Genomic DNA, 10,724 nt, shown 5'->3' on the forward strand with positions numbered 1-10,724 from the left:
GTAGATTTAATAAATTAGCTATAATTATATAAATAAATCAGCTACATATATACAACGTGTAACAAAAAGGGGGTATACATATCAAGTGCACGGTTTCTAGATAACATAACAAACGATACGGGAAGGGTTTTTTAAACTTATGTTTTCATGGAACGAAGTTATGGATTTTTCCAATTTTTTTTTCATGCGAATTAAAATTATTTAGGTACTGGTACTAGGCGATCAGATTTACAGAAGGAATGGTTCGTAATTAGCGAGTGACCCCTGTAGTGTTGTGACACGTTTGTATGATGATTTAAAATCAAGAACATTGCGACACCAAGTATTTGGTACTAATTTTTTTTAAACGTATTTTAAGCTGAAACTTTGTGTAGAGATTCTATTCAACTTGTATTCATCAGCGCTTCTTGATGTATATGGGTATTTTGTTACACGTTGTATAACGTGTTCTAAAAGTATCTGCCACGGCTTTAATGGGAGGTAGTGTTGTGTTTGAAGATTACAATAGTAAATAAAAATTATTGTCTTGTTTGTTTTAGTAGTCTAGAGTTTTGGCTGGCAATAAATTCACCCCCTATTATAAGGGACTTATAACATAACTGGTGAAAAGTGGGTGTTACATTGTGTGTCACCTCTGCCTACCCCTTCGCGTAAAGAGTGGCTTTGTACATCAATTTGAACTTATTGTTCACTATAATATTATATTTTAGTCAATCCGAGGAGGCATTATATTAAATTATTTTATATTTAATAATAATTTAATTTAAAAATAATCATGGTGGTGGTATTTAAAAACATTGTTAACCATGCCGTCCTCAGAGTCATTTAATGGTTACTTAACCCAGTCCTTAGCAATTGTTTTTGGAACAAAATCGTTTAATTATAACTTTCGTGAGACATACTAAATTAATTATTATGTTATCGGTTTACTCACGTAACTGTTTGACGAGGAAGTCGACTAGTTTCAAGCCATGCTTAATAAAATAAAGATAGATTCAGTACAGAGGCAGTAACCTTGAACACAGGCGCAAGGTTGCAAGCTTTTCCGTGTTTTTACCGGATACATTTCGGAGAGTGTGCGGGGGAACTGCACAACTTGATTCCTCCTAGTCCTTTCCATCATCAAACCACAAGACAATAGGTGAGGCGTCACCGATTCATGGTAGATATCCCACCCACTCGCACGAAGCGCTTCGCTTCAAGCTTCCTTGTGCGAACTGCTAGGGAGTGGAACTCCTTGCCGGAGTCTGTGTTTCCTGATGGGTATAACCTGGGTGTCTTCAAAGCCCGAGTGAATAGGTTGCTTATGGACAGACGTGCTCCATCGTAGGCCGCATCATCACTTACCATCAGGTGAGATAGCGGCCAAACGTGGACCTATTAAATGTAAAAGAAGCCATTGGTTGTCTAGAGACTGAGTTACAAAAGATATGGCTTCGTTACAAAGCGTACAATTTAGCATAACAATAGCTACTGTCTCTGTACTGAATATATATTTATTTTCTTACCTGTATACTCAATGAATGGGCTGATTATACAATGTGATAGGGGTGAGACTTCTAACCCGTTAAGGCTGAGTACTACATCTAATTTTATCGACAAAAAAATAATATGGGGTGTTGAACCCCCTAAAAATTATGGCTATTTTAATATATTTTTTTACTTTATGTGATATCAAAGGTTGTATGCGTCGTAGAAACAAAAAAAAACGACAAACGGTAGCTAATAACCTTGGCTAACTAATTCATTACTCTTTTCATATGTTTGATAATATTTTGGTGAGAAAAAAAAATAATTTCTGAATTATTTTTACCTATTTTTCAATATTTTCAACTCCCCATATATTTTTTTGTCGATAAAATTAGATGTAGTACTCAACCTTAACGGGTTAGAAGTCCTATCACATTGTATACTGTATAAGAAATTATACAAACATATATGTAGAATAAAATGAAGAATCTTTAAATAACTGTTGATGTGATAAAAAGTATTATTATATTTATATTATATGATAAGAGTTTAATATTGTTATATTATATGTTATATAGATTTATACAACATATTTTGAAACCACTGTACGGCCACTGAATTCAATACGGTAGATGACTAATATCTATTTTAATGTCCGTCTTGTAGATTATTTTAAAACATTAGACACGTATTTTTTATTTTCTTACGGAAACTAATACTTTCGAACATAATTATATCGATTTGAAATATCACATGGCGTCACTTCTAGGTACATTTTATACGGAGAAATGACGTATTTGCTCCCACTACTAAAATTTGATTCGTTTTATCTAATTTAAATAATAACTCAAGACAAAAGGTCCTTTAAATAAGGACTAAATAAAATAAACGACTCGGTATTACATGGATCTCACAACATTTTACAGTAAAAAAACTGGGGTGCGAGACTTGGGCTTTTTTACAGGATGTTTTTGATGGTATAAAATATTTTAAGGGCCGGACAGTGGTTTCAAAACATGCTGTATACAGGGTGATACACTTGTGTGGCTTGGACACCATGTATAATATGTGTTATTATGTAAAATAAATGTGTAAATACAATTATTTCAGTGTTTTATTTTATTCGTTGGTTGAGTGGTCCCAAGTGCGACTGCCGTACAAGGGGTCTCGGGTACGATTGCCACATAGGACTTATATAACACAAATGGTGAAAAGTGGATGTACATTGTATAGCGGCATCACGTGCCGTAATGTGCACCTCTGCCTATCTTACGAGTATACAAAAAAACTTTCTTTAGGAAAGTTGTTTGTAATCATGAGTACAATCACGTCTTTGAATGTCGTTCACTAATTACCAGTCACCTTATATAATGCTTATGAGTTTGTTTGAACGCACTATTTTCCTGGTTCGAGTTGAATAATTGTTTGTATTGGATAGTCCATTTATCGAGAAAGGCTATAAAACATCACGCTACCATCAATAGGAGCCGAGCAGCGACTGAAACCGCGTAGCATGATCCCTCTTCGTAGTAGCATGTGCCACGTCGTAGCACTACTACGGCGTAGCACCGCTACGCTTGTCGGGAAAGTACTAGTAACTTCTCTAGTGTTACAGGTGTCCATGGGCGGCGGCGATTGCTTACCATCAGGTGAATTTTTCGGATTTTCGAAAATTTCTCAGTAGTAGCACGGAGTCTGGAATTGTGCCCAGTAGTAGCACGTACTTTGGAATTGTGCCCAGTAGCAGTAGTAGCACGTAGGTACTCTGGAATTGTGCCCAGTATATGGCAATAGGCTCATCCCCTATTACATGGGACTTATAACACAAATGGTGAAAAGTGGGTGTACATTGTATAGCGGCATTACGTGCCGTAATGTGCACCTCCAACTTCCCCCTAGGGGATAAAAGGCGTGACGATGCAGTTTTCTCATGCGGGAATCGAACCCGCCATTCCTTGCTCCGCACTAATCACGGGAAACAGAATGAATAATGAAATAAAACTCTTAATGAAACATAAAATATTTTTAATAACATAAACAGATAATTTCCAATTATAAGTTTGAAATCGCCAACCCGCATTGAGCAAGCGTGGTGATCAATGCTCAAACCTTCTCCGTGTGAGAGGCTTTGGTCAGCAGTGGACACTTATAGGCTGTTGGTAGAATAGAGTGGGACTGCGGGAGTTATGTAATAATGTAATATTGTAATTATTATGTGTAAAGCAGATTGCCAGCATCTCTTCTGTGTTGTATAGGGATCTGTAAGACAAAACGGTCTATTGTTACTTTAAATACGGATGATGACGGGGTAAGAAAATTAAGAAATCTATTTAGTCCGTCAGTTAGGTAATGAAACAATATTAGACACGTACTTTTTTTATTATGTCATTTAAGACTACAATACTTAGGATAAAACGAATCAAAGTTTAGGAGTGGGAGCACATACGTCATTTCTACGTATAAAACGTACCTAGAAGTGAGGTCACGCGATATTACAAATCGATATATCTTCGAAAGTATCTGTTTCCGAAAAAATACGTGTCTAAAGTTTTAAAATAATCTACAAGACGAACATTAAAATCGAAATTAGTCATCTATCCTATTCTTACTAGCTAAGTGTGGGAGAGCCATGCTTCGGCACTGCTGGGTCGGCTCGACCGGAGTGATACCACGGCCGAGCAGAAAATTAACAAGAAATTTCAATTACCCCCCTTCCCAATCTTCCCAATCCCTGATTCCCCAACAACCCTTTAATACCTAACCCCCAAAAAGCCGGCAACGCACTTGTAACGCCTCTGGTGTTTCAAGTGTCCATGGGCGGCGGCGATTGCTTACCATCAGATGATCCGTCTGCTCGTTTACCGGCTTATTAGATAAAGATATAGATTGGCTTACCTTGGGCTCCTCGTTAGCAGGGCGGCGCGGACTGAAACATGACAATTTTAATATTATATAAACCTTTCATTGGAGGGGTAGGCAGAGGTGCACATCACGGTACTTAATGCCGCTATACAATGTACACCCACTTTTCACCATTTGTGTTAAAGTCCCATGTAATAGGGGGTGAGCCTATTACCATATAATGACTCCGTGCTACTACTGACAAAGTGACAAATTTTCAATGAAAATCTAGTAATACTTTGCCCTACCCGGGAATTGAATTCGAGACCCCTTGCACGTCTGTCGCACTTGAAACCACTCGACCAAAGACGCAGACGTTTTATTCTATTATATAAAAATAAGTCGGGTTTTCCTTCCTGACGCTATAACTCCAGAACGCACGAACCGATTTCCACGGTTTGCATTCGTTGGAAAGGTCTCGGGCTCTGTAAGGTTTGTAGCCAAAAGTAGTTTGAAAATTCAGGAAAAAATTCAAGAGAAAAGCAGGAAAACTAGGAAAATCATTGGTGGCGAAACGGAGTTCGCCGGGTTTGCTAGTGGTTTTATAAATAAATGATTTGATTTGGCTGCCTCGTTGGTCGAGTGGTCGCCAGTGCGACTGCCGGACATGGGGTCTCGGGTTCAATTCCCGGGTCGGGCAATATTACTGGCATTTTTTCGGTTTTTCGAAAATTTCTCAGTGGTAGCACGGAGTCTGGGATTGTGTCCAGTATATGGCAATAGGTACACCCCCTATTATATGGGACTTATAACACAAAATGGTAAAAAGTGGGTGTACATTGTATAGCGGCATTACGTGCCGTTGTGAGGTCCCCACTATACTATGTACTTGTATGTAATCATAATCCTATATAATCCAATGTCTTTAGATTAATAAACCAGTGTATTCTCAGCATTCGTCGTGTTTGATTTCTAACACTCAACCCGTACCGTACACGTAATGTGCACCTCTGCCTACCCCTTCGGGGATAAAATGCCTCAACTTACACACTTACCTCATCACAGGGATCGAAGGTGATCTGGGACACCTCGCAGTCTCCGTCCACCACCACGTGGGTCGCTTTGTCACAAGAGATGCGGTGGATGAAGTCGCAGAAACGATTCCCATTCACCCTCACCTAGGGGGGGTTTGGATACATTAGAATAGGGATGATGACGTCATTTTTAAGTGTGGGAGAGCCATGCTTCGGCACTAATTATTATGACTGCACGGTTGGTGCGGTGGCTGGGCAACTGGCTACCGCGTAACGGGTAGCGGGTTCGATTCCCGCACGGAGCAACTCTTTGTGTGATCCACAGATTGTTGTTTCGGGTCTGGGTGTCATGTGCATGTGAACTTGTATGTTTGTAAACGCACACACGACACAGGAGAAAATCCTAATGTGGGGCAACGTTTAAAAAAAAAAAAACAAAAAAACGAAAAAAAAAAAACAAAAATCTAATGGGCCGGCTCGACCGGAGTGATACCACGGCCGAGCAGAAAACCGACGAGGTTAAATTCCTAACCACCCAAAATGCCGGTAACGCACTTGTAACGCCTCTGTTGTTTCAAGTGTCAATGGGCGGCGGCGATTGCTTACCATCAGGTGATACGTCTGCTAGTTTACTGGCGTGTTCCATAAAAAAGCCAGAGCAAGCAACAAGCTCTTCAGCATTATCGGGTTTAAGAAACTTTTATATGTTAAAGATTAAATAAAAGCCATGTAGTTAACATACCCGGTAAATATCTTGGTAACAATGTATGAATATTTCGAAATAGTCCCCAATTTTAAACGGCATGCCTCCATCACTCTCGTCTTTCCCCCATTTCGAAGCAGCGAAGTGGTTGCGAACCACTTTGTTGTCCGCAAAGTGAACATGGAAATGGAAGGCTATGTCTTCTTTAGCATTCACTTTCGGACCACATTGGACGTCTACATGGAACCTGGAGGCAGTTAAACGGTTTCAATGAGCTCTATTCTACCATCAAGCCCTTCCGTTTGATATCCATAATGGAGGTAGTTGTGGAAACAATTTTTTACATTTAATGGGTCGACGTTTGGCCGCTATCTCGCCTGATGGTAAGTGATGATGCGGCCTACGATGGAGCACGTCTGCCCATAAGCAACCTATTCACTCGGGCTTTGAAGACACCCATCAGGAAACACAGACTCCGGCAAGGAATTCCACTCCCTAGCAGTTCGCACAAGGAAGCTTGAAGCGAAGCGCTTCGTGCGAGTGGGTGGGATATCTACCATGAAACGGTGACGCCTCGCTGATTATCTTGTGGTTCGATGATGGAAAGGATTACATTATATTGTATGGTCATCAAGATTAAGAGTGTGTACCAAATATCAGATCGATCTGTTGTCAGGAAGGGGGTGACATTACAATTACTAAAGACCCAAACAAAAATAACTTCCAGATCCTGCTTCGAGCCAGAGCCGCGGTAATTTTTGGCGCTTTCTAGCGGCCCATTTACCATACCTGAAGGTTCAATATGACTGTGGACTCACCTTTTAGCCCCAGGAGGGGTCTTTCCATTGATTCTGATCCTGCGGCCAGGGCACATACCGTTTGTAATAGGGATTATAACAGGGATTGGCTGTAAAGATAAAAAAATGTGATCCAAATATCCCAGAGGCCGGCAACACACTTTTACACCAGAGATGTGCTATGTAGCTATACTACGAAGATGTAATAGCTAAGCTGTGAAACTATGTGACTATTTCCACTGACACTAAGCTATGTAGCTGCGCGAGGAAGATGCGCAGCTCGAGTATGGTAAGCTTTTTGTACTAAGCATTTATGGTCATGCAAACCAAAGGTGTATACAACATTTTAGCTCAATCGGTTGAAGGTAGCTGCTTCGAAATCTAGTTGTAAGATTCCACTACACTCACACAAATGTAGGAGAGCCATGCTTCGGCACTGCTGGGCTGGCTCGAGTGATACCACGGCCTCACCAAAAACCGACGTCAAGAAACGCTTGCGTTGTGTTTCGTTGTATGAGTGAGGTTACCGGAGGCCCAGTTATCCTTCCCAATCATCCCAATCCCCTCAATAACCTAACCCCTAAAAGGGCAACGACAACGCCCTTGTAACGCTTCTGGTGTTTCAAGTGTCCATGGGCGGCGGCGATTGCTTACCATCAGGTGATTCGTCTGCTCGTTTACCGACTTATACCATACATTACAAGTTAAATAAAACCTCATTGATTTGCGTACCAGTTTGGGCTCCTCTGGCGGTTTGCCTCCATTGAAGTCGATCTTGTCTACTATGATGTTACCCTCGATGCCAATGTGTGTCACCTTGCCAGGCGGAATGCGGTGCTTGAATTCGCAGACAACCTTCCCATTTACCTCCACCTAGTGGGAACATGGGAACATCAGTTTTGAATGCAAAAATATTAATTAAACCTTCCCTGGACTTCCACAAATAATTCAAGACCAAAATTTGCCAAATCGGTCCAACCGTTCTCGAGTTTTAGCGAAACTAACGAATAGCAATTGATTTTTATATACATACGGATGGACAAACAATTTGAAATGAGGCAATAGCTTCAATAGAGGATAACTGGCCACTGCTGACCAAAAGCCTCTTCTCACACGGAGAAGGTTTGAGCATTAATCACCACGCTTGCTCAATGCGGGTTGGCGATTTCAAACTTATAATTAGAAATTATAAGCCCAGGTTTCCTCACGATGTTTTCCTTCACCGTTTGTCAGTGGTGTCTAAGTAATCTTGGAGCTTACCTTGTATGAGTCACAAGTGCAGCATATGCGGGCTTCGAGGCAATCACCTGCTTTGATGGGTGAGTTGTTGCTGACCTCCTCGGGCCCCCACTTGGAGCATTCATAGTGGTTGCGGACCAACTGCTTCTCGGCAAAGCGAGGATTGAAGTGGAAGGCGATGTCCTCGCCAGGGTACAACTTCGGACCGCATTGCAAGTTGAACTCGAACCTTTGGACAAATTTGTGGTTCAAAGATAAACGGGTTTTCGCCTCGTGGGAAGAAGCACAGGACGCTATCGGAATATTTTGTGACCTTTCGAAGGCATTTGACTGTGTTGAGCATGGGACTTTGTTGCTGAAGCTGGAACACTACGGCATTCGAGGGGTATCGCTAAATCTATTGAAGTCATACCTTCAGGATAGGCAACTTAAAGTTCAAATAAACAAAGTAAACTCACATGGGGCTAGCGTATCTATGGGTGTACCTCAGGGATCGATACTAGGTCCATTCCTATTTCTGGCATATATAAATGATTTGCCCCATTTATTCAAAAATGAACCTCAAATGGTATTTTTTGCTGATGACACATCACTAGTTTTTAAAATAAATAGACGAACAAACAATTATGACGACGTAAATGATGCTCTAATGAAGGTTCAAAATTGGTTTACAGTCAATAACTTAGTGTTAAACGATAAAAAGACAAAATGTATTAGATTTGTTTTGCCAAATGTTAAAAGTAATAAATGTGATATATTATTAAATAGGGAGAAATTAGAATTAATAATAAAAGAGCAACTACAATCATTTTCCTGAGCCCTGAATTACCTGTATTAGACGACAATGCATGTGCAGCTTGGGTTGTCCTCACATTACATCTCTAGCGGGATGAGTTAGCTCTAATTTTGACTTTGACTTTGAAAAAATAAAGGTAAAAATTAGATAAATAAAGATTAAAACTCAGAACTTATTCCCACATAGTTGAACCAACGAAACAATGTAACCAAGTATTGTATTGTGAATCTGATTGAAAAAGAGTAACCTATGGAGTTTCTTGCTCGTTCTTCTCCATAGGAATCTACACTTTGGAACTCGAAGAAGGTACTCGGTTAATGAAAACACGCCTACTTTCGTTGACATTTCTCGTATTATATTGTTTAGTCTATTTCATGATTCCGAATTACGATGGTCTATTGCATGATTGCGTGCGGTGGCCAAGTCGATCAATGGACTTAATAAAATAACCGACTTGGTATTACATGGATCTCACAACTTTTGGTAGGAAAACTGAGGTGTGAGACTTGGGCTTTTTTACAGGATGTTTCTGATGGCATTTACCTCTTCGCGCAGGGTGGGACCATGCCCCTCACTAGGATGCAGGTGCCGGGGGCAACGCCGCAAGGAATCGGGAACGCACCAGGAATTTTCTGAAAGAGAAAGAAAAACAATTTGAACAAATCCATAGTTTATTTAATTTTCAATAAACTACGTCGAAAAAACCCACTTCAACCTCCCTTTCTTAAGTCGGTTAATACATTTTTTTAAGGTAAAGGTGCCTTCAAAGAAATAGAATAATTGAAAAAGCCATCAACTCCCAATAAAAAAAATATAATTTAAAAAATATATGTCAAAGCTTTTCGTGAGAGAGCCGTTCCCAATCCCCGATTCCCTAACAACACTTAAATTCCTAACCCCCAAAAGGCCGGCAACGCACTTCTAACGCCTCTGGTGTTCCGATCAGATGATCCGTCTGCTCGTATACCGCCCTATACAATAAAAAAATGACGGTTGACGTAGATTTTTCTATCACATAATCTCTTTTTTTATATAATCAGTTTATCCGTGATCTCATCAAAATAAATAAACATGGAAAATATCCCGTCTTAAGTTCTAATGATAGATAATCTCTTGTATTAAACTAGAATAATGTAAAATTCACTCACCGGTTTGATAATGGTAGCCATTTTAACTTGATTTTATTTCTTTAACACGCAAATTATTTGGCAAACAAGATTAGAAAATATAAAATAAGAGGTTTGAGGGCAAATATAGGAAGATTATTGCAATGTTTAATGGGTAATAGAAGTCCAAGATTGGTAGCAGCTGTAGAAATTATAAAGGCATTGTACTGGTTACACGCACAATTTGAAAATCCCAACACATAAATGACACACTTCCTGGACTGAAGCTAAAATTTTACGCAGCATCTAGTAGGCTCTGAAGGTACATAACATGTACTAACCGTAAATTTGAAAATAGGAGATTTGCAAATAATGAGAAATGTTATTGGGCAGGGCCGTGTTTTGTGTCACAGTGCACAGCCATAATGTGATTGTGCACTGTGACACAAAAACTTGACTGCACGGTTGGTGCGGTGGCTGGACAACCGGCTGCCGCGCAACGTGTAGCGTGTTCGATTCCTGCAAGTGTGGGGCAAAGTTTAAAAAATAAATGGCATCTCCTCTTTGTACCTACTTGCTGCATGGTTCATGCCATTTTCTCTAATGTTGGGGGTGTCCATGGACAACGGCGATTGCTTACCATCAGGTGATTTTTTCGGACTTTCGAAAATTTCTCAGTAGTAGCACGGAGTTTGGAATTGTGCCCAGTGTATGGCAATATGCTCACCTCCTATTACA

General features: G+C 40.1%; 1 protein-coding gene across 1 annotated transcript; it reads right to left on the minus strand.

Annotated features, from left to right (window-relative positions):
- Nucleotides 1-3,478: 3,478 nt before the first annotated feature.
- Nucleotides 3,479-10,262, minus strand: LOC118278712 (32 kDa beta-galactoside-binding lectin-like). Its single transcript, XM_050703757.1, has 9 exons — nucleotides 10,029-10,262; nucleotides 9,424-9,512; nucleotides 8,106-8,313; nucleotides 7,578-7,718; nucleotides 6,867-6,955; nucleotides 6,088-6,295; nucleotides 5,367-5,489; nucleotides 4,366-4,396; nucleotides 3,479-3,729 (listed from the first exon to the last, which is right to left on the minus strand). Exons 1-8 carry the CDS (start codon nucleotides 10,047-10,049, stop codon nucleotides 4,379-4,381), a joined length of 897 nt encoding a protein of 298 aa, XP_050559714.1. The 5' UTR covers nucleotides 10,050-10,262; the 3' UTR covers nucleotides 3,479-3,729; nucleotides 4,366-4,378.
- Nucleotides 10,263-10,724: the final 462 nt, after the last annotated feature.

Source organism: Spodoptera frugiperda, chromosome 24 (genome assembly GCF_023101765.2).
Source record: "Spodoptera frugiperda isolate SF20-4 chromosome 24, AGI-APGP_CSIRO_Sfru_2.0, whole genome shotgun sequence".
In the NCBI taxonomy this organism is placed as follows: Eukaryota; Metazoa; Arthropoda; class Insecta; order Lepidoptera; family Noctuidae; genus Spodoptera; species Spodoptera frugiperda.

What these genes read in the sequence shown, in the direction of transcription:
- LOC118278712 (XM_050703757.1), bottom strand. Translation starts at nt 10,049, where the DNA reads ATGGCTACCATTATCAAACCG. An exon ending in CGCCAGAGGAGCCCAAACTG is followed by an intron (nt 6,956 to 7,577) that starts GTACGCAAATCA and finishes TTATCTTTACAG; the next exon opens with CCAATCCCTGTTATAATCCC. An exon ending in GTTACCAAGATATTTACCGG is followed by an intron (nt 5,490 to 6,087) that starts GTATGTTAACTA and finishes AACCCCCCCTAG; the next exon opens with GTGAGGGTGAATGGGAATCG.